This window comes from Ipomoea triloba, chromosome 13 (assembly GCF_003576645.1).
Source record: "Ipomoea triloba cultivar NCNSP0323 chromosome 13, ASM357664v1".
Classification (NCBI taxonomy): domain Eukaryota; kingdom Viridiplantae; phylum Streptophyta; class Magnoliopsida; order Solanales; family Convolvulaceae; genus Ipomoea; species Ipomoea triloba.
The window spans coordinates 1,663,512-1,686,534 of record NC_044928.1 but is presented as its reverse complement, the minus strand read 5'-3'; the positions used below and the strand labels follow the sequence as shown (position 1 = coordinate 1,686,534).

Genomic DNA, 23,023 nt, shown 5'->3' with positions numbered 1-23,023 from the left:
AGTGTTAGGACTCTTTATATTTATATTACTTCTAGTCTTATTAGAACTCTATATGGTATTTATATTTATGCCGTGTATTCCAGAGATTGTATGAATGAAAAGATACAGGCTTAATCATACCAATCATTGTTTCATCGACACCTCATCATTTATCACACTATTTGCTTGAAACAAACTAGAAACATCATGATGAGATTCATTCTTCAATGATCAAATGCGTTGGTGTGCAGCATGTACAGTCCAGTTCCCTTCGCACCCACATCGATAGCAAACCTGTTTCTTGTTAGAATTTTTGCCTCGATGAGTTTGGTTATCTATGATTGTTTTGATCACTCTAATTCTTATTATGGGTTAGAACTCCCCTATACTTATAAATTATACCACATCCACAATAACTCTTACTGCAACCTCAACCTTGTTCCTTTCTAAAGGTTATCGACGGGGCAATATTATGTATTTCGAGCACTAGTGCAAAGAAAATTTGACATGCATTATGATTTTTTTTATCAACAACTGGTTGTGCTTCTCTTCCCCAATGAGTGCTGAAAATAGCAAGGTTACTTGCATGAAAAGCTGTCAGTCAAAAAAGACTAACCTTGACTTTTGGTTAAGGATGAATGAGTCCTTTCCACTCAACCATACCCTCCAAATTATAAAAGGGTCTTTTCTAGTGACATACACATCATTCTTTTTAAGATCGTGATTCAAGTGGTAGCGAGGGAAAGTGAAAACTTGCGCCTTCTAGGCATCAGTAGTTTGTGACTTGAAAACAATAGTTTCACTTAATTAATTCCTTAGATGTCAGATATATCTCAACTAGAGCCCAAGTTAAGTAATAATCGCTAACGTCATGAGCGAGCTCAGTAAGTGTACGTTTAGCAATGGAAGACGTGATCTATAACATCATCATTTTCAAGCATATTCAATTCAATTCAAACTACAACATCTTCTCTACTTGAGAGAATTCAAAAAAAAATTATCCTCACAAATACTTTGTCGGGTCGTGATGTGGGAATCGTTAGAGTTAGCCGGTTGGCGATTCAATCTTGTCGTTGAAGAATTCAAAGAAACTCTTCCATATATAGAAGTCAAGAACATTCCATAGCATAAGTTGTTAGCAACAAGCCAACAATACTGAGCATTATTCCATCTATAACTACCACAATCTATATTTTTTATATTACTCAACTCAATATGTAAGAAAATCAAGATTTAATCTTGAAAAATCCCTGAAATAATATCAAATTATCAATGTTGTTGCTACATATCCAAAATTTTGAGCATCTAAAAACATGGCTTAACGCAAGACTCATCTACTCAAGTAGTAATTAACGAACATGAAGTATTGTCAGTCTTTATTTATCATAAACACGTACACATATATAGATAATAAAATAAAACTAAAATGGGAGAATATCCATTTCACAGAAAAAAAGAATTGAAGGATCCAAAATTGTAGAGTAATCGCCTATAGATTTTTATGCAAGATAATAAAATATTTTTAAAAATAGAGAGAAGAGAGAAAATAAGATGTAGAACTCCCAAAAAAACTCTCTTATTATTAAATAAATAAATAAATAAATAAATATATATATATATATATATATATATATATATATATATAAATAAGTTTGCTCAAATGCGGCCACACAGTGCTGCCACTTTGAAATATACACCACTAGTGTAACAAAATACATCATTAGTGTTAGAAAAATGCACAAAAAATACTAAAAAAAACACACAACACACCCAAAATAATGAACCATAACTCCTCTGCTCCTAATTGTGCATTTTTGAACACTGTGTGGTGTATATTTGCATACCTAGTTGTGTGTTTTTGGTGAGCATATATATATATATATATATATATATATATATATATTTATATATAGTAGAGTTCAGATATGCAAATATACACAACACAATGTTTAAAAATGCACAACTAAGGGCAGAGGAGTTATGTGGTGTTTTTGTGCATTTTCATTGTTGTGCATTTCCTATCACTAGTGGTTTATTTTGTTAACACTAGTGATGTAAAACGCATCGACCGCACGAAAAGCCGATGCCACATTTGAGCATATATATATGTATATATATATATATATATATATATATATAGAACCCTTCATATCTTTCAAGATTTTTTGAGTACTATTGACTCTGTTACAATGTAGTATCTGTTCATAACTACTTTCTCAATCAAATGAAGCACAAAAAGTCAATAACGCCTCCACTAATAAACAAAGAAGTAAATAAAAGACAAAGTAAAAGTCTTATGAATAATTTCCATCAATATTATATTTATAACCACATAATTTAAGTAGTTTCACTATATATTCCACGATTTGCATTAACATATTGTTAGGTTAGTATATTGCCCTTACTCCGGATTTTTTTTTTTTGAATACTATTGAATCTGTTACAATGTAGTATATCTGTTCATACATACTCTGGACTTATTTGATAAACAACCTTTTGAATTAGTTGAATTAGTTTAGAAAGTGTTTGGGAAATAATGAATTCGTCAAAATTTTGGTGGATGCGTCATTTTTTACTTCTTGACAATGACCAAAACGTCAAAGTAATCGTTTAGTTTATCAGTGATTTGGAGCACTTATTTGCTCCAACCCGCTGGAATTTCAAACGCTGCCTTGGGCGGCTTTTGAGATTGATATTTTGGGAAAATAATTTTCTTTTACTAAAACGCCCCCATTATTATTATTATTATTATTATTATTATTATTATTATTATTATATTTGATGCACGGCTGGTGTATTACACCTATACACCGGCGGTTAACCACAATGTGACACTTCATCCAAAAAAATTACAGCATTGATTAAGTCTTTTATGTAAAAATATAATACTTTCTAGATTAAAATATTTTTCCATAAACAAATTCATATATAACAATATTATAAAGAGAAAATAAAGATGCCAATATTTAAAAAGAGATTGGTAATGTGGTCGGCTCGGGGGACTGTTTTCAGTGCCACACCTGTCAGAATGACACTAGATTAGCAAAATTGAAGAATTAAATTGATCCGCCATAACTTCAGAGATCATAGGATGGGCTGATTGCTATCAAGTGCAAGGAAATTCACAGTTTGGATGGGTGTCTCATTACTTACCTGTAAATCCTCTTTTCTAATCTTTTGATTCCTCTCATATCATTACACAAAGCTCAAAGATGGCGTGATTCCTCTCATTATCATTATAGAAAGCTCAAACATAGCGTGATTGTATCCCATGATCTCTGAAGCTATGGTGTGGTTGTATCATCAATCTAATTCTTCAGTGTTTTTATAAAAATTCTCTTAATTAATTTCTGTTTGCTAATTTATTTATGGAAAAATATTTTAATCTAAAATATATTACATTTTTTACAAAAAAGGACTTAATCAATGTTGTAATTTTTTTGGATGAGGTATCACATTGTGGTTAACCGCCAGTGTATAGGTGTAATATACCAGTGGTGCATCAAAATTATTTTTCCAATAAATAAATGTGAACTAAAATATCCAACAAAAATACTCTTGAATTTCAAACCTTTAACTACACAAACCTTACCTCAACTATTAACTCAAGATAGAGTTATTGCCCATTTGCCTTTATTTCATAAGAGTTTTACTACACATATGACATGATAAACGATTATCAATAAAAAAAGACTTAACTTTTTTCTTTCTTTCTTTCTTTCTATTTTGTCCAATCGGAAAGTGACATTTGGCTAGTGATAATAAATTAGTATATATTTTCATATGAGCAAATTCCACTTTTAGTCCTCGACTATTGTGGCATTGTCACATTTAGTCCTATTCTTTTAATTTTGTTATATTACATTCCTGACTTTGAATAATTTTTACTTTTAGTCATCGACTATTGTGGCATTACCACATTAGTCCTATTCTTTTAATTTTGTTATATTACATCCATGACTTTGAATAACTTCCACTTTTAGTCCTCGACTATTATGGCATTGCCACATTCAATCTTATTCTTTTAATCGCCACCATTAATCTTCAGTTAAAAATTCCATTATTTTACCGTTAAAAATATGAGTTACAATATTGAAATACATTGATATACTTAAATTGACATATAACAAAGGAAAACAAATCCTTATACATATCGTAACTCATATTTCTATGAGTTACGATATTACATCTTTTGATATTTACGATATTTTTAATGTGTTTGAAATATGAGTTGAATTAGGATATGTGTAAGGATTTTTTTCTTTGTTATTTGTTAATTCTAATGGTAAAATAATATAATTTTTAATAGAAAGTCATGGATGTAATATGACAAAATTAAAAGAATATGACTAAATGTGACAATAATGTCATAATAGTCGATGACTAAAGGTGGAAGTTGCTCAAAGTCATGGATGTAATATGACAAAATTAAAAGAATAGGACTAAATGTGGCAATGCCACAATAGTCGAGGACTAAAAGTGAAAGTTGTTCAAAGTCAGAGATGTAATATGTCATAATTAAAAGAATAAGATTAAATGTGACAATGCCACAATAGTCGATGACTAAAAGTGAAATTTGCTCTTTTCAGATGGACTCCTCAACTTTTTCCATTTAAAAAATTAAATATGAAACTTTTATATGATAAAATAAAAAAAAAGAAATATTTTTTTGGATGACTAAAAAATCTATTGTCATTGTCTAAAGGTGTGCACGGGTAAACGCAATAGCCGTTTCCTATAAATGCTAGTTCAATTTAACAACAATTAATATGAAAGTCTGAAAATCTGAATAAAATTGTATAGATTAGAAGTATGAATTTTTTTTTTTTTGGTTTTATAATAATAATCATTGACTAATTTAAAGCATCAATTTTTTTTTTTGGGTTTTATAATAATCATTGGTGCAAATTAACCAAATAAAATATTATTGTACAAATTAGTCAAATAAAATATTATTGTTTATTACTTTTATCCCCGTTTATATATCTTGTTTACTATTAATGATTAAACTAACTCATTTTTGTTTTCAAAAAAAAAAAACTAACTCATTTTTATTTTTATTTTTTTAATTTATTTACCTTTTTAATATTTCCTAATTTTATTTTTTTTGTGTATAATAATTAATATTTTAATGCATTTTAAAAATATATAAAACTTGATGGATATATCAGGAACAGGTCCAGATCGAACTAACCCTATATCAAGAAATAAGGCAACTCAAATCAACATTTGGGGTCGGCTCCGTAATCAGTCTCGTGGCTTCAAGCTAAGGACCAAGTTTCGGGCTTGAGGCCGAGCTTGATTCAGAAGTGGGCGTTATGGACTTGTCAAGGAGTCCTAACCACCCACCCTATTCTCGTATAGGTAGTTACGGGAGAAATTAGTATAAATATTATTTTTTATTTTGTCCTATTAAGATATCAACGCTTATATTGTAATTTCATTGCAATAATCACTAATGCAAGATTTTTGTCATTTCCATTACATGTCTTGTCTTTTATCTATTTTCCTTTAATTATCAGTTTTTTGATTCAGACTATCCGAGTAAAATTAATCCATCAAAACTTATTTGTCAATGTTATATTAATTAAAGTAAATGATATATCACGCTTTAAGTAAAAGTCTAAACTAATACGTACGTTATGTGTGTGTGTGTGTGTTTTAGGATTATGATGGGTCACAAACGTAACACACTTCACATAGTTTATGACCTCTGGTTGAATTTGAAATACCAAATTTAAGTACGCATTATGTTGGAACTAAAAATTTAATATAATAATTTGAATAGTTAATTTCAATGAAGGTTCCTTGCTTTTTGTATGTGATAATTTTAAATTTAGTTTTAGATTTTTTTTTTGTCATTTTACACCCTATACTATCATATTTTGAACACTTATGGTCATTCTGATGACTTTTCTCGTGAAATTCTATTTTAGGTAAGGGCATTTTCATCTCTTCAAATTTTTTATTATTTTCCAAATAAATAATTCTAGCGGAAGTTCATTGTCTTTGATGGCAATATAATGTCAAATTTAGTCTCAGACAATCAATTTTGTCATTTAACAACCCAGACTATCATATTTTGTATACTTTTGGTCTTTTTTATAACTTTTTTCATGTGAAATCCTATTTTTGGAAAGGAAATTTTCGTTTATTCAATTTTTATTTTTTATTTTTCCAATTTTCTGCGCTAGTATTTTTTTTGTCTCTTTAGCCGTGGATTGCACCATGTCCTCCGTCTGGCTCTTGTCTTCATCTCCTTCAACCTAACCCCAAATCGTCCTTCACCAATGGCGATACTGAGTACGTTTAGACCTCCGAGTACGGGGGAATAATTTTGCAACTCAATTGGAAAGTTCACGATGTCACTACCCTATCAGCTTTAGTATGATATCTATTGTTTTAGACTTTTAGTCCATGATTATGTGAATCATCTACTATATCTGACTATCTATAGAGCAAAAAAAAAATGAAAAAAAAAAAAGAAAAAAGTCTCTTCTTTGTCATTGAAAATACCTTAAAAGGGGATTTCACTGAAAAAAGTCATCGGAAAAACCAAAAGTGTCCAAAATATGATAGTCTGGGGTGTTAAATGACATAAATGATTGTTTATGACTAAATTTAAAAATGTCACTAAAACAATGGAATTCCGTTGAAATGAACTCATTAGAAGAATAATAATAATAATAATAATAATAATAATAATAATAATAATTGAAGAGACAAAAATACCATTGCCTAAAATAAGATTTCACCGAAAAAGTAATCACAATGACCAAAAGTGTCTAAAACATGATAATCTGAGGCGTTAAATGATAAAAAAAAAAATTAGCTTGAGATTAAATTTAAAATTGTCACAAAAGACAATGGACCTCCATTGGAATTAACTAAAATTTGAAGTAAGTATTTGTATTTTATATATTACTACGTATATATTACACTCAACAAATAAAGATAATAAGTTGAATTTTTCATCATTAATTGAACTTGGTATATATATACATTCAAATAAAATGAATGAATGGAGGAGAATACAAAAAATTTGTCATTTGTTAATTACTTGTGATTTGATTACATTGCTCTAGCACTTTTGTTTAGCAAATATGATAGATTGTAGTAAAAAACAAAAGAAAAATTGCCATTTTGGTAAAATGTAAAAAATCACTTTTTAGATGCTACATCCGTATTTCGTGTCGTTTAGATCCTTTAACCAAACGGGTCCACAGCTAGTAAACCGGCCTGTCCGCCTGTCGGCACATGGCAGCCCTGCATTCATTCCTCCTCCTCCTTCCAACTTTTCGTTTTCAGCCGCCCAAATCCTTTGATTTACACGACCCATACACGCTTTCATCTTCATTAAACCCCCAACGATTAAGAAAGACTTCTCTTTAGCTTCAACAAACTCTGCTTTGATTTTAATGGCGTTCCTGTTTGGCCTTGTGATCGGAGTAGTTGTTGGCGTAGCTTTAATAATCGGGTTTGTCAAATCTGAAAACTCCCGATCCAAACGCCGTGCCGAACTCGTAAGTTGAACTGCTTTGCTATGTCTGCTTATGAAATTTTTGGTGTTTGATTTCTGTGTTGTTTTTTTTTTTTTTTTTTTTTTTTTTTGTTGGGTGCTTTGAACTTGAACCCGAAGGCTGCTACTGTTGCGGCGTTTGCAAGAATGACGGTGGAGGATTCCAGAAAGATTTTCACCCCGGACCAGTACCCTTCTTGGGTTGTCTTCTCTAAGCAGCAAAAGGTCAAATCTTTGAATTTTTCTTTCTTAAATCTAAATGTTGTGTGTATCTATAGTTGTTTCTAAAATTGTATATGTTTTTTAAAATTGGATTTTGCAGTTGAAGTGGCTCAACAGTCACCTTGTAAAGATCTGGCCGTCTGTGAATGAGGTTAGGCTTGTTTGCTACACATAGAGTAGTATTTAAGTCTACAAAAAGGTGTTACTATTCTTAGTAATTTTTCTAATTTTTTTTATTTTTGGTTGTTTTGGTGTATGTAAATTTTTATTGATGGGGTAATTTAGGCAGCCTCAGAGTTGATTAAGATGAATGTAGAGCCGGTTCTGGAATCATACCGACCTGTGGTTTTAGCCTCATTGAAGTTTTCAAAGTTCACTCTTGGCACTGTTGCTCCACAATTTACAGGTTGGAATGATGGGATTTTTACATATTTTTATTCAATGAATTTCCTTGAACTTCAAGCATGTTATATTGGGAAGTTATTTACTTGCCAATTTGACGAGCTTATGATGTTAACTTGTGCTTGCTGCTACTGTAAAATAATTAGGAGAGAGGAATTCATTGATTAAGATGAATGTAGAGTTTATGAGATTGTTTTTTGGTTGAATTGTTTTATTGCATTTGTATAAATCGTGATAGTATTCTCCAAGATGAAGCACATTTGAAAACCAATTATTTGTTGAAGGCCATTTACTTTTTTCCTTTAGGAATTTCTATCGTCGAAGATGGAAGTGATGGTATTACTATGGAGTTAGAGATGCAATGGGATGGAAATCCTAATATAGTACTTGATATTAAGACTTACCTTGGTGTTGCACTACCAGTGCAGGTAACTCAATTGTTGCTTAATTAGAAGCTACGAATATACCTTCTTAATTATTTGTCTCCATATCTAAAATATTATGATTACTTGTTCTGTGAGACTGATGGTTTTAACTGATGTTAATTTTCTTGCTGAATGTAAATATAATTTCAAAATCTCCACAAAGAATGCATATCTAAACCTGCAAACTCTGGGACCCAAATATTTTTAGCCCTATTCTTGTAAATCTGCAAATATTATTCATATTTTTAGCTCCATTCTTGTAAATCTACAAGCATTGTTCATCCTAATCCCGAGTATTGATCTTTCTCTCTAGTGTCTCCCATCGCTTGTCAATGAAATTTCTTTAGTGGACTTGCATCAGTAAGCCAGTATCTACGTACCAATGTACAATCAATCTTTGTCATGAATTTTAAGTTTAGCCTTATCTTGTTTAGTCACAACTCACAATGTTAGGTAACTATCTCTCAGATTGATTGTACATTTGTTGTACTATATATCTTACAATGTTAAAATTCATGGCAAAGATTTCCTTATCAGTTATGAATGTGTTGATTGTTTCCTATAGATGTTTCATAGTTATACAAATCAATTTTTTCCCCATTCTAATGCAACTCTTTCTGTCGTTCATTAGTAGGTCATGGTTTTGTGTTTAAACATGCATACATAAAGTCATCAATTAAACAATTAATGACTCTGTATCCTATACCAGCATATCTTGTTAGTTTCATTGCAATTTCGTATAATTTCACTACATGTGTTGTAATTCTGCTGTGTATAGGTGAAAAACATTGCTTTTACTGGGGTTTTCAGGCTGATCTTCCGTCCACTTGTAGAAGAGCTTCCTTGCTTTGGAGCTGTATGCGTATCTTTAAGACAGAAGGTGCTATATAAACTTCTAGCTCAATTTTAAGCATTCATATCTTTAGGCCATACAGCTTGTTAAGTATGGACTTAGAGACACGAGACAATCATGCTGCCTCAGAGGCACTATTACTGAATAAGTCATCATTGTGTAGCAATACAGTGTATCAGAACCTGCTTAAGTATATCACTTCTACAATGATTCATGGCTTACATTTTTTAAAATTCTTTTTTTTTTAAATGTATGCAGAAAAAGCTGGATTTTACACTCAAAGTAGTTGGTGGTGATTTGACGGCAATACCTGGCATTGCTGATGCAATTGAGGTTCGGCAACAATTTTCAATTTAATTATGCTGTTTTTTTTTTTTTCTTTTCTATTAATTTTCAACTTTCAAGCCATTATACACACACACACACACTGACACACTTTATATGTGATGTGTGTGTATGTATGTATGTATTTGTATGCACATATGTATTTTCACCTGTTGTAAAGCTTCTTCTTAGTAATGTTGATTGCTTTTGCTTTTTGTGTCCTTCCTGCTCACTAGAGCCCTGTTATGGTTTCTCTCGGTAGCTGTGATTTCATTTTTGGACTATGTATACATCTTCCACTTGCTTCAGTATCCATTATAATAATATATGGTCCTGGTTTAACAAATTAATATTTAATTTACTTCTTAAAGGGTACAATACGAGATGCTATTGAAGATTCTATCATGTGGCCTGTTCGAAAAGTTATTCCTATATTGCCTGGGGATTACAGGTATTGCCACTTCATTCCATCAATGCTTTCATGATTTACAATATCATCTAATTTTCCGTCCTCGTGAAGAATAAACCTATGGTATCAATAGATGTCCTTTTTCTTCCTTTCAACACCATTTTGTCGGAATACCTTGCAGCCTTACCTTTCACCTCATTGTAGCATACTGCAAGGTGGAAAAAACCCAACAAGTTTATCCAATGGACCATGGTCAACTTGCATTGTGGATAATGGTTAAAAAATTGTGTTTGTAGGTAACATAATTTGTTAACTACAAGCACATTATATGTTAACGGCAGACACATAATCTAAATGTAATTTTGGACCAAGATCCACAATGCAAGGTGGACCCTAATCCATGGCATAATTTGCCACGAACATTTGTGTGGGCTATCAACCTACTTGGACTTTGAACCAGCTAACATGAAAACAATTGACCTTGGGTGCCACAATAGATCAAGAATTATAATAATATTATTAATCTGTGCATAACTTATTGATAGTAAACGATTACTTGTATCTCTAATTTATATTTCTATCCCTTTTTTTAGTGACCTTGAACTGAAGCCAGTTGGAAAGTTAGACGTGAAACTCGTTCAAGCAAAGGGGTTAACTAATAAAGACCTCATTGGGAAGTCTGATCCTTATGCTGTGTTATATGTACGCCCTGTACGAGATAGAACTAAAAAAAGCAAGACAATTGTAAGTGGTTGATGTGTTTCTTCCCTTCAAGAGTTCGATCTCTAAGAGCAATTTGATCGTGTTTTACATAAATGTAATGTGTTGCATTTCAGAACAATGATTTGAACCCAGTCTGGAACGAGCATTTTCAGTTCGTTGTTGAAGATCCATTAACACAACACTTGGTGGTAAAGATCTATGACGATGAAGGTTTGCAAGCAAGCGAACTGATTGGTCTTACCCATGTACGATTGAATGAGCTTGAACCGGGAAAAGTGAAAGATGTATGGCTGCCGTTGGTGAAAGACTTGGAGATTCAAAGAGACAAAAAAGATAGGGGGAAGGTGAGAACTAAAATCTACTTTTGCTCGAGTATGTTTTAGTATCAGTACTACATTGTAACAGAGTCAATAGTACTCAAAAAAAAAAGTATCAGTATTATTTTAAATAGAGGATCTAATTTGATTCATGTGGCAAATGCCAAATGCTTTGTTTGATTTTCGTTAGGTGAACTTGGAGCTGTTGTATTGCCCTTCAGGCATGGGTAATGGGTTTACTAGCCCTTTTGCTGAGAAGTATTCTATGACTTCTTTAGAGAAAGTTCTTAAAAGTAGTAATGAATCGAAAGAAGCTGCTGAAAATGGAGGCGATACCAAAAAAAGGGAGGTAATTGTACGAGGGGTGCTTTCTGTTACTGTGATATCTGCTGATGACCTTCCCGCAGCAGATCTACTCGGGAAAGCCGATCCTTTTGTTGTGCTTACTTTGAGGAAGGCTGGTACAAAGAACAAAACAAGGGTATGTTTCTTTTTGCTTTCCTAGTAAAAATATTCCCAGGTTTGCTCTTAAGTTAATCCAAAAACGGATCAAGAAGCCTCCCGAGGTTTAGTGTAGTGGTTTTTCGCCTGACTTGATGTCACGACGAAAGGCGTCCGTTTTTGGCGGATGAAAACATAGCTTATTATTTTCATGTTAACATAAGTGCTACTCTTTTACTTCTAGGTTGTGATGGATAGTCTAAATCCGGTCTGGAATCAGACTTTTGACTTCGTGGTTGAGGATGGGTTACATGATATGCTAATTCTTGAGGTCTGGGATCACGACACATTTGGGAAGGTAAAAACATCTTGCGTTGTCATTCAGCTCCTTTGCCTGCTCGTATAACTATTAGTTACGAAAATCTTTTGACAATTGTGCGATTTCCCTTTCTCCTTTTCTGAGTAATCGTTAGCCTTTACAAGTTCATTATAATGTGATTTTCTCTTTTTCAATAACATGAGCTTTGCGCCTAGTTCGCACACTATGTTTTGCTTGTTGAACTTTTGCACTACTAAAGAATGTGTTCCGGTCTCAATAAAAGTTTAAACCGATAGTGAAACTGTACATTTATTAATTTTTATATATTATGCTGAATTCGCATTGAATGCAGGATTATATGGGACGGTGCATCATAACTTTGACGAGGGTTATATTAGAAGGTGAATATAAAGTAACGCATGATTTAGATGGTGCGAAATCAGGGAAGCTCAACTTGAATCTCAAGTGGACACCGCAACCTATTTACAGGGACACCTAAGTGAAAAAGCGCAGATCGTGTTTCTTTGAAATGCGCACTCGGGTCTCATCTCGGATTTTGTAGATACTTGCTCTAATGCATCGCCCGAAGCTCGAAGGTTCGCCAATGTAACATTTCGTGTATAGAATATAGCTCCATTAATTCTGAGAGAGAGTTTTATAGAGGCCTAGAGCTGCTATACTGGTATAGCCAAAGAGAATAAGAGGGAACTTTGACAGGATTAGGAAAATCCAGTATTTGACATTCATGTTCATGTTTCTTGTGTTATTTCACTTATTGACTTTAGCCTTTTTTGGTTAAATGGTGAAAGTTGAATACATTTTTTGCGAACTGTACTGGTGTCTGCATCCCGTGACCCGTATCCCATTGATTTCGGTCTGGTTTTATTTAGGTGCAATTTTCTCAATTTTGGATCTCATACCTAAATGGTTTAAGTCTTTATACTTGCATATCTTTTGATGAATATTCAATCTTTAACTAAAATTATACAATTACAATATTTTAATCAAAATTGCATTTTTCTACCATTATGCTTCAAATACTTAGTGCAAATCATGATATCCAACTCAACCACTAAAATGTCACTCTGAAGAAAACTCAAGGACCAAATGTGGTTGCAATAATGACTTTAGGACTAAATCAACTATTTCTGATAACTTAAGAGTTAAAATTGTCATTTTTTTAAAAATAATTCTAGACAATATTTACTTATCAAAAAAGTCAAAAATCTACCGAATAATATTTACAATGCTGATCAAATATTAACAAGAAGTTTAGTACTTAAAAAAAAATGAATATATATTTTGAGACTTAAAAAATATAAGCATATTAAAATTTCGCTCTACTTATAAAATTTTGTTCCTCTTGTTGAAGGTAATAAAAGAAGTATATAGTGCAAAGAATGAAGATTATAATACATTGAAATATATTGAGTACATGAGACTATATATATTACAAATAATACACAAATGTAAAAATCTATTCTGCAGAAAATACATGACAACCATATTAATTAAAGAAGTTTTAGAAACATGTATATATTAGACTTATTCTTATCACCTCTTCCTCAAAACAATTGAAGAAAAACATTACTTGTCTTGCTAGATAAGACAAACAACATAATTGGACAAGATATAACACACTTGCTAATGTTTTAACTTGCCACCTCTAGTGGGATGTCCGATCCCTTGTGGGTGTAGTAGGACAACCAACCAATTTTTTTAAAAAGTGCAACCACCTCATTCTAGATATAAGTACACGTTTTATTTGAAAAATTAGAGCAAGGGGAATATGAATAACATCTCAAAAAGAATGGATAAAAAGGAGGAATATATGGTATGCATAAAATAATCTCAATGAATATATTCAATTGCTTGAATAGTTTAAAAGAATGAAAGAATATAGGTAAAATTATGAACTTGTGTACTTATATAAAGATTTTGAATTGCATTTTTTAATTGTATTTTTAGAGTTCTTTTTGTTGTTGTTGTTACTGCTATAGTACATTTGAGAGTTTTTGAATTTTACTTTTCAAATTTTTGTGTTATATATTTTTGCATATCCTAAAAGATAAAAGAACTATTTGTTTTATGGGACACAACTTAATTGACCAATTAACTCTTAAAAAAACAAGAGGTTTAGATTTGACATTGTTGTTCACAAGTTGAGATACATCACATGATTGACTCATCCACTTATCTTGGACATAACTATATGAGCATTGAACTCTCAAGTTTAGAATTCAAACTTATATAATAAAAAATGAACTACGCATCTCGAGAATAGTTAATTATCAAATCATGAAATATACCCATTTCTCAAAAGAGTTATACTACATGTACATCCAAATTCATACTCCTCACTTTACTCCCTGATGTGGCAAATAATAATTGGATATTTTCATCATGTGGATCCCAGAACAGTTGTGTACTTCAAAAGTTTGTGAGAGGGAGTACATGTTGGGAGTGAAATGGGAGCGCATGTAGTATTTTCCTTCTCAAAATATTGATCCAAGAAAATGCAATCATCACCAAATATTGTTTCAAAAAAACGTAATTTATAGAGGGCTCTTAGGTCGGAGATTCAATCTTTGAGAGAAGAAAAAAAAAGGTAATTTTATGCTTTTGGAGATTAGTCTAGTGGTTTGTCGTCTAATTTGATGTCTAACTGAAGGCGACAATGTGGAGATTCAAGTATAGATTAGATCTCTTGTGCATACATAAAAATTAAGATCTTGACGGGTGAATTGATTATGCAACTCGCGATTTACACCGTAACCATTGGATTATTGTGGACTTATGAATTGTTATGGTTGCAACAAGTGTTTTAGAATGCCAAAACAACGTTTTGGAAATACGAATGGGCAATGTCTCTATTGGGTAAACAACTCTTTAAATGCTGCGGGCGGTGGGGTAGTTGGCCAGTGTTGCCAGCTACCATCACTCCCCATGCTCCTAAATTCAAACACTCTCACCTCAAAAAATCACTCATCCGTGACTTCTGTGATATGATCAAGCCAGTAAAGGGTCTGTTCAGAAGAGGAATATAATGATCCAAGCAAAGGGTCAGAAAGATTCTCCTCTTCCGACCACCGGCGCCTCACCGGCGGCGGCGGGGAAGAAGAGAAAATATGGTCTAGTGTCTTTTCAAGAACTGCCGGAGTATATGAAAGACAATGAATTTATTCTCAACTATTACAGGGCTGAATGGCCCCTCAAACAAGCTCTCTTCAGCATTTTCCGGTGGCACAATGAAACTCTCAACGTCTGGACGTAAGCATATTCCTCATTTTTTTTTTTAATTTTCCTAAATTTATTTTGTTAATTTTTTTTTAATTTATTTTTGGGTAGGCATTTGATTGGGTTTATTCTGATTGTGGTATTGGTTGTGGCCAATTCTGCCCATATACATCAGCTTGCAGATTTCATGACATTCTTGAGGTAAACTGAGAAATTTGTTGTTTCTGAATTTTCTTGATTCCCATTAACATAGTGGGAATAGTTTCTTGATTGGATTTTGTGTTTTTTGCAGGAACTTACCTGCTAGTGCAGATGCAAATACATCTCTGAATTCAAAGGATGCTTTCCAGGTAAGGCACCCTTTAGCTTCAGTAGTTCAGTTACTGGAAATTGAAGGATATGTTCCGTTTTAGTTACTAAAAGGTCGATAGTTTTAGACTTTACATGTTTAACACGCCTCTTAATGTGTGCAAGCCGATTAATTTTGTATATGTGAACGAGTTGACCTTTGATAGCCTTCGATACTAAATTAAAATTAAATGATGTGTCCTGTTTCAATAAAAGTTTAAGCTGATAGTTGGATTGCACATCGCTCGAAGCATAGCCAATCGAATCAGCAGTTCATGTTTAGGTTAAATGGAGAGTCTTGATATAGGTTGGATGTTTGTGTGGGCTCTTTCTTTCTTGCCTTTTAGGTATAGTGAATGAAATTGAATCTATCTGGCAGGTGCCAGCTCAAGAATCACTGATGGACATGAAATCAGCAGAAGGGATAGTGGTTGCAGCAACATGGCCAATGTATGTGTTCTTAGCAGGTTCGATGTTCTGTTTTCTGTCGAGCAGTGTTTGCCACCTCTTCTGTTGCCACTCCCAACCCCTAACCCTTTTACTCACACAAATGGACTATGTGGGGATAACTGTCATGATATCCACCTCCTATTTCCCTCCAATGTACTACATTTTCCAGTGCTCCCCGCCCTGGCACATCGTCTACCTAACAGGGATCTCAATCATTGGGGTCGTCATTATCCTCACTCTCCTCACCCCCGCCTTTTCTAGTGGGAAATACAGGTGGTTTCGCGCCTGTCTGTTCCTCGCCATGGGGCTGTTCGGCCTGATCCCTGCAGTCCATGCTATGGTTGTGTACTGGAACGACCCTTACAGGAATGTGACACTTGCTTACGAGGGAGCCATGGCGTTGTTTTATATTGTTGGGACTATGTTCTATGTCAGTAGAATCCCGGAGAGATGGAAGCCTGGGGCTTTTGATTTGGCTGGCCAGAGTCACCAGATTTTCCATGTGTTTGTGATCCTTGGTGCATTGGCACATTATGGTGCTGCTCACATTTTCTTGGAATATCGTAGCAGATTGGGGTGCCCCAGAGTTAGATGATTTGTTTGTTAGTTTACGAGAAAAAACGTATCCCACATTTTTCCATTCTGTTCTCTCGATCCAATTGATATGATCTAAATGTTCCGCTCTTTCATTGGAAACATCATGGTTGACATCAAAGGAAATTCATATATTTTATATACACACCACATTGTTTAAACTCTCATGTATTTGCCAAAATGAGGTCATAATTATAATTACAGTACTGTGACTCAATACTCGGCTAGGTATTCACAAATACATCTTTTATTTCATGTTATTCTTCAATGACATTTTCAAAGAAAGAAAAGATCATATATAAACAACAGAAATTCTTATTTACACAATAAAACAGCAGCCGAGGATTCAATGCTGCGGCAAAATTGCCAGTTGTGATGGAGAACTGCTGCATTCACAATGGCGTGGTAGAGTACCTGCTAACAATGACTGAGTGAAGATGGGATTTGTTCAGCTTTCTCCTTCTCCGGCTGTTTCCCCTGAGAGGTGAAAAGGTTTTGATTAAAAACTGATAAAATTAAAGCAACAAATATTACATGGATATGATGAGACAAAAGCGTTAAATAGACAGTCGAGTTTCAGTTTTCTTTTCTCTCGAGAAGGGTAGATACTGTAATTTGTGGTACTTGAGGAGGTATTGTGTACCCGGGGATGTGTAAAATCAGCCATTGAAACTTGATAGCAACATCTTTAGTTTAATGGGAAGAGGTAAGTAGTAGATTACAAGATACAAAGATGGGGGGGCCAAGTTCAAATTTACTCACCAGAACTGGTTGTGTAGAACAAAAGCGTCAGTTGCAACTCTTTTTCCATCATCATTCCGGTTCCAATGATAGTATGCATGTGTTCTATTCTTTATCTCTAATGTAGAATGTCCATAACTAGCTTCGCGAAAAGCAGAGTACTCAGGCTGGGGATCTCTAAATCTGCAGATATATGCAGTTAAAGATCTACTGCACTAATGCACCAGTGAAAAAATAGAATATATAGGATCAGGTTCAAATGAGAATTAGGTTCCGGTAAGAACTGTAGACAAATGTAGTCATCGATCTAGTAGGTATATATATATACACACACACACACACACACACACACACACACACGCCATTTTAATGTTCTTAACTAGAAAGATTTTATTCAATATATCTGCTAAATTACCTTCCAGCAAGACCTTCCTGGTTCCCTCCATCTCCAACAGTAATGTAAACAGGAGCTGATTTGTCTGGTACAGGATAAGCAATACCACTTGATACATTATAGTGGATGTTTGATATGCGGTACTGAAAATTATAAAGACTCGTTAGAGAATCCACTAAGCAGACCAAACCATACTTGGATAGAAATTGCAATTCAGAAGATTCCTCACATATAGATTATCAAGTACTGTTTTAGTTGTGTTATAGAAAACATTCTTGGAAAGGGGAGAGCGCAAAATTATACTTCTTTCAGGCTACTATTAGATAATACAACCATAGTATTTGACTATTTTCCTTTAAAGAAGGCAAAGTGTAAAGAAGTTTGTCACTGAAGTCTAGAAAAATAATGTAGATTTAAGAACTCACTGATCGCTCATAAGCATGGACATGACCGGCAAATACCATGTCAACTTTGTATTTGACAAACCACTCCTCATAGACAGTTCTCATACTTTCACCCTCCATAAAGTGGGCTTCATTGCTATTGTAGATAGGAACGTGCATGACGACAATTAGCCAAGGAGTCTTCTCCCTGTCCACCCTTGTAAGTTCTTCTCTTAACCACTTCCACTGAGGCGTATATTTTACTGAAAATGGTGGTAAAAGAAAGAACGAATTTAGTAACTATGCAATAAGACAGAAAAAGATGCAATCCTTTTCTGCAGCAAAAATGAGAAAGCATTAGTAGAACTGGTAACTTTGAAGGTAGTTAAAAAGCTAATAAAGCTCTCTGTTCTTTGTTATTTTTACCCAAAATCATAGAAAATGGGGTAGCTTCCAAATAATTTGATGATAACCAGTCAACTAGAACATGTTTGCAGTTGCACATATCCTGGATGACCAAGTATTTTTCTGTACATCATAGTGAGATGGGATGTAAAATTATGCCAATGGACTGAGAACGGACTTTGCCTACTACCAGCATATTATCCCCAAACTCCAGACCATCAAATATGAGTAAGCCTCTATGACCATGACAATGCTGAAAGAGAATCGCAAAACTTTTTCCCAGTAGTGATTGCTGTAAGAATGTAGATGCATCCTTGAAAAATGCCATAACATGGATATTCATATTTACATCATAGTCAATTAGATGATGATGCATTCATGATTTTACAACCAAAGTAATAGGAAAAGTAAATTACCAAATGGGGAGTAGCTGGATAGAACAATTATATGAGCAGATGCCCGCCTGATTGCATACCAAAGCTGATTGGTACTCTTGGAGGCTTTATAGGGTGTGGGATATCTAAAGAGATATGATTTAAAAGGAGTTACTTCCCCCTGATCATAAACAATGGAGGAAAGCAGTTAAAAACTGACTCAAACTTCAAACAGATGGAAAGGAGAAATCATTGCATAATTATGCTTCAGGAGCAAGAAAATTGTGCAGGCAATATCATATTATCTGCACCATGGGGTAACAAATAATTAGACTTGTGCCTCAGAGGAAGATAGCAAAGATTATGCTTCACGAATTCAAAATATTAAATTAAAAACAAGACAACAGGAAAAAATTAAAGAAGAGACTTTATTTGGTACACAGTTTCACAAATTGTTTTATGATTCACAAAAAAGAGCAGAAAAAACAAATGTGATTCCGTGCATTAGCTCTCTAGTCACAGTTTAAACATGATACTTCCTAAATGGAAAAATTAATAAGAACAAAAATATAAGCATGCATGCAACTGAATAAGTATATTTTTATAATAGTACCGTATATGGCATGTACTCTATCTCATGATTCCCGGCAGACCAAATCCAGGGCTGATATGCAGAACTTTTTTCAATAAAACGGCCCCATGAATCCCAACGCACTCCAACATCATGATATTTATATCTATCAGCGTAAGAGAGATCTCCAACAAATAAGACAGTCTGCCCTGCACTCTGGATATAATGGTCAAGAGTGGAGAGAGAATTGAATGTTTGGCCCAAATCACCTGAAATTGACAGAAAGGAGAAATGAAAATGAGAAAGGTCTTGAATGACAATGTTAGAAAAGTAATGGAGAAATAAAGTACAAAGAATAACATATAAATAGATACTACTATATAAAAAATGCTGAAAGAAAAAGTTACCTTAGGAAAGAGTTAAATAAATAGACTAACATATAAATCAATTTTTGGTCAGAAGAAAAGTAGAAAACTACTAACCTATAATACCAAATTTGTAAGATGTATCTGGTCCAACTTTTGGAGGTGTTTGAAACCAAAACTTCCTTGAAGAATCACCATTTCCAATCTCATAGTAATACTTTCTGTCATGCTAAAAAAACAAAATTACATCATCAGTTGGAAGTGAAAAACATATAGTCAATTTAACATATTGTCAGAAAATGGAAGTGTGATGACAATAGTATTGCTAATGGCACTAAGCAAAAGTTAATACTTGGTGAAAAACTTCCTCCCATAATGGTTAATAAAGTCAAGCTGTCTTAACTATACAAATTTAAGATATCAATCTGAGGTTTAATGATTGAACAAATGCAACTGTATAAATGATTTGGGAGGAAGTAAATGATTGTGCAGTACCTACTCATGTATCAATATACAAACATCATATCACTACCGGGCTACCGTGTAAATATACATTGGAAAAAATAAAATTTTAAAAATAAATACATCAGACCATGCATTTCATTAAACTGAATCATGTCAACAAACAAAGAAATACTGCACCTAAGCAGCAATAGGAAGATTAAATTGCATGCCCACAAACACATTTCAAACTAATATCAAATAATCCTTCATATAATGAGAATCAGGTGTTTCATTCAATTTCAAAGAATTTAAAGATCCAATTTTGAATCTCATGAGTCATGACTCAACGCTCAATTACCTCGAGGCCACCAACAAGGCATTGATGTATAAAGCCAGACTTGTAATTGTAAAATGTGTAGTTTGTATATGTGCCCTCTGCTGTGAAATCATACTTCCCCTCAGATAAGCCATAGCGTACTTGGCTAGACCCTGGTTCATCAGGAGTGACCCAGGAGATTATGACAGCCTTTCCATCATAGTCACCCTGTGTAATGTGAACCTACAAGCAGAGCCACTCAAGTATGTCAGAATCTTATGAAAATCATAGATGATTTTTTTTTTTTTAATGAAACACCACTACATTGCTTAAAAAATACTCTCTCAATCATGTTCCAACAGCAATTATTCTGCTATAGATTGATTATGAAATATAGAGTTTGAGTGACTTGTCTTGGGCAATCAAGACTTTCAAGCATTTTTCATGTTGTGAAATGATATGTGCAACAGTCTAATGGTAAGGATCCACTCCAAACTCATCCACACTAGTGTATGGACTTAACCAAGATACATACAATACTTATAATTAAATAAAACATTGTTCATCTAAGGTTCCAAATAAGGAATGATTTGCACTTAAAATTTAACACAATATAGGGTTGGTTGTATTTTATTATTTTTTTTTTTTAAGAAAACCCCTTGGATGTGTATTGGCTAAATGCATAATCCGAAGTCCGAACCTAGTCTGAAATAGTCTAGAGAAAATAGTTTCCTGCCAAAATACACTAGATGACTGCTAGTAATGTCCTTTTCTTATCTTCATTCAAAAACTAACAGTAAAGTTTAACATTTTTATTTTCTGCAACTTCAAATCCTACAGAGTAAGCAACATTCAAGTGAAACTCTCTCATGGAGATCATATTTCCAACAAAATGCTATTAGTTTTCAAGATTGATAGAAATGTGAATTTCAAATGATTTGGTGAAAGTGCAGAACTAAATTACAATAAGCGATCACAAACTTACTTGCTGTGGTGCATTATGACCTTCAGGGACTGCAAAGGCCTTATTATCAAGAGGAATATCCACTGATGGCCACTCAGAACGAGTAAATCTACTTGTCATGCCAGCACTTCCATTTTCTATGAAGCTCAATACAAGAGAGAATAAGAGCAAAAGGTGAAGCAACATTGTATCTGCTTCCTTATCTTTCATATCCCAACCGATCAATGAGACAACCTCAAAGATACATTCTAAAACTCACTGCATCGATGAAGAAGAACAATGTGTCAATCAACAAAGAAAATCTACCCAGTATCCACCTACAAATCTTTCAAAACCATGTAGGTGATGTTTGGTAGAGATTATTAAGATCACGGACTAAATATTATACTCTTTACATATTTGGAAAATATCATTGATTGCTAACACTTTCTAGATCAGTTAAGCAAACAATACAAAAGTCACCATGCAGTTAATCAAATACTGAATTATTTACAATCATACACCATAATCAGAAAACCTAGTCAACAGCTTCATCCAGCAGAACTATTGTTTCTTCTGTGGCACAAACAATCACATAAATCTAAAACAAACTTCCAATGCATCTCAGATCCATTCTCCACAGAAACAAAATTTAACAAGCCTGCTCGGTAAAACTTATTTAATTAGATGTTGAGATTAGAGATTAAACAATTCATCCTCGACATGCTTGACAAAGCATATGAATTATAAATTGTAAAATACTTTCAGCTCATTCGAGCCAGTAATCCACAAACAACTTATTAGTATCAATTATCGATTATTCGCACTGGTCAGAATTCATAATTCATGATTCATATTCCATAAGCATATCCATTAGAAGCGGGATGAAAACAAAATTAACAGAATACGGAATTAGCTAGTCCTCAATACCTGAACTTGATAGAATTTGTATCACATCAGAGTAAAATGAATAAACTGAGAGAGAGAGAGAGGGAGGGGGATGAGATTGTGTACCTGAAAAGCTGAAATTCGGTTGGTGGAGAAAGGAAGGAAACAGCGGAACTGATCCGAAGATTAGCTTTTGAGAGGGAGTGTGTTATATAGCGATGGCGAAGAAGCTAAGTTAGTGGCGGTAAGAATGGAGGAGTGGGTTAGAAGGGAGAGGAAAGAGCAGTGTCGCGATAGCGAGTCGCTGGCGGGTTGAATTCCCGTTTTCCAAGGGAAGTGACGCAACGTGGTGGTATTCCATTGGCGAAGTTCCAAAATGACCTGAGGATACATTGAAAGGACCAATCACCGCTTCTGCTGTCATCTTACTCTAGTAACTTATAAAGAAGTTATTAATGTTTGTATAATAATGTTTTACCTGGTCAACATCGTTTGAAATGTTTGTATATTAATGTTTATGATTGAGCCAAATGAACTTTGCATTCTAGGGTGGTAGGGCTCTTAATGAACCGAACATAAACGAATGGAGGTTATTTGTGTTCGTTTATTAAGGATTTTGGAGTATTCGTGTTCGTGT

The 23,023-nt window shown here is 33.6% G+C and overlaps 3 protein-coding genes across 5 annotated transcripts; 2 read left to right on the top strand and 1 right to left on the bottom strand.

Moving 5' to 3' along the window:
* The first annotated feature begins 7,236 nt into the window (after positions 1 to 7,236).
* On the top strand, positions 7,237 to 12,762 carry LOC116002462 (synaptotagmin-5). The gene is made up of 13 exons (XM_031242608.1): positions 7,237 to 7,502; positions 7,619 to 7,723; positions 7,821 to 7,871; positions 8,006 to 8,126; positions 8,429 to 8,550; positions 9,326 to 9,427; positions 9,659 to 9,733; positions 10,096 to 10,175; positions 10,727 to 10,877; positions 10,970 to 11,200; positions 11,364 to 11,654; positions 11,859 to 11,972; positions 12,286 to 12,762. Exons 1-13 carry the CDS (start codon positions 7,398 to 7,400, stop codon positions 12,430 to 12,432), a joined length of 1,695 nt encoding a protein of 564 aa, XP_031098468.1. The 5' UTR covers positions 7,237 to 7,397; the 3' UTR covers positions 12,433 to 12,762.
* A 2,094-nt stretch (positions 12,763 to 14,856) lies between these two features.
* LOC116001988 (heptahelical transmembrane protein 1-like) lies at positions 14,857 to 16,707 on the top strand. Of its 2 annotated transcripts, none has more exons than XM_031241983.1 (4): positions 14,857 to 15,203; positions 15,282 to 15,371; positions 15,463 to 15,520; positions 15,898 to 16,707. In XM_031241983.1, the coding sequence occupies exons 1-4, from the start codon at positions 14,980 to 14,982 to the stop codon at positions 16,561 to 16,563; spliced, it is 1,038 nt and encodes a 345-aa protein (XP_031097843.1). In that variant the 5' UTR covers positions 14,857 to 14,979; the 3' UTR covers positions 16,564 to 16,707. The 2 variants fall into 2 exon arrangements, with proteins under 2 accessions (XP_031097843.1, XP_031097844.1); XM_031241984.1 differs by having other exon boundaries at positions 14,971 to 15,203; positions 15,353 to 15,371.
* Positions 16,708 to 16,714: 7 nt separating this feature from the next.
* Positions 16,715 to 22,723, bottom strand: LOC116001987 (bifunctional purple acid phosphatase 26). Of its 2 annotated transcripts, XR_004094335.1 has the most exons (11): positions 22,513 to 22,723; positions 21,541 to 21,777; positions 20,598 to 20,798; positions 19,913 to 20,024; positions 19,473 to 19,699; positions 18,902 to 19,040; positions 18,123 to 18,343; positions 17,719 to 17,840; positions 17,325 to 17,486; positions 16,882 to 17,039; positions 16,715 to 16,836 (listed from the first exon to the last, which is right to left on the bottom strand). XR_004094335.1 is itself a non-coding variant. In XM_031241982.1 (10 exons), the coding sequence occupies exons 2-10, from the start codon at positions 21,727 to 21,729 to the stop codon at positions 16,955 to 16,957; spliced, it is 1,458 nt and encodes a 485-aa protein (XP_031097842.1). In that variant the 5' UTR covers positions 21,730 to 21,777; positions 22,513 to 22,723; the 3' UTR covers positions 16,734 to 16,954. The 2 variants fall into 2 exon arrangements, 1 of the variants encoding a protein (XP_031097842.1); XM_031241982.1 differs by having other exon boundaries at positions 16,734 to 17,039.
* Positions 22,724 to 23,023: the final 300 nt, after the last annotated feature.

Coding starts and splice junctions, on each gene's coding strand:
- LOC116001987 (XM_031241982.1), bottom strand. CDS start 21,729: ATGAAAGATAAGGAAGCAGATACAATGTTGCTTCACCTTTTGCTCTTA. Junction 20,799..21,540: donor GTCATAATGCACCACAGCAA/GTAAGTTTGTGA, acceptor CTCTGCTTGTAG/GTTCACATTACACAGGGTGA. Junction 17,487..17,718: donor CAGGAAGGTCTTGCTGGAAG/GTAATTTAGCAG, acceptor ATATATCTGCAG/ATTTAGAGATCCCCAGCCTG.
- LOC116001988 (XM_031241983.1), top strand. CDS start 14,980: ATGATCCAAGCAAAGGGTCAGAAAGATTCTCCTCTTCCGACCACCGGC. Junction 15,204..15,281: donor GAAACTCTCAACGTCTGGAC/GTAAGCATATTC, acceptor ATTTTTGGGTAG/GCATTTGATTGGGTTTATTC. Junction 15,372..15,462: donor GATTTCATGACATTCTTGAG/GTAAACTGAGAA, acceptor TGTTTTTTGCAG/GAACTTACCTGCTAGTGCAG.
- LOC116002462 (XM_031242608.1), top strand. CDS start 7,398: ATGGCGTTCCTGTTTGGCCTTGTGATCGGAGTAGTTGTTGGCGTAGCT. Junction 7,503..7,618: donor CCAAACGCCGTGCCGAACTC/GTAAGTTGAACT, acceptor TTGAACCCGAAG/GCTGCTACTGTTGCGGCGTT. Junction 11,973..12,285: donor ATCACGACACATTTGGGAAG/GTAAAAACATCT, acceptor CATTGAATGCAG/GATTATATGGGACGGTGCAT.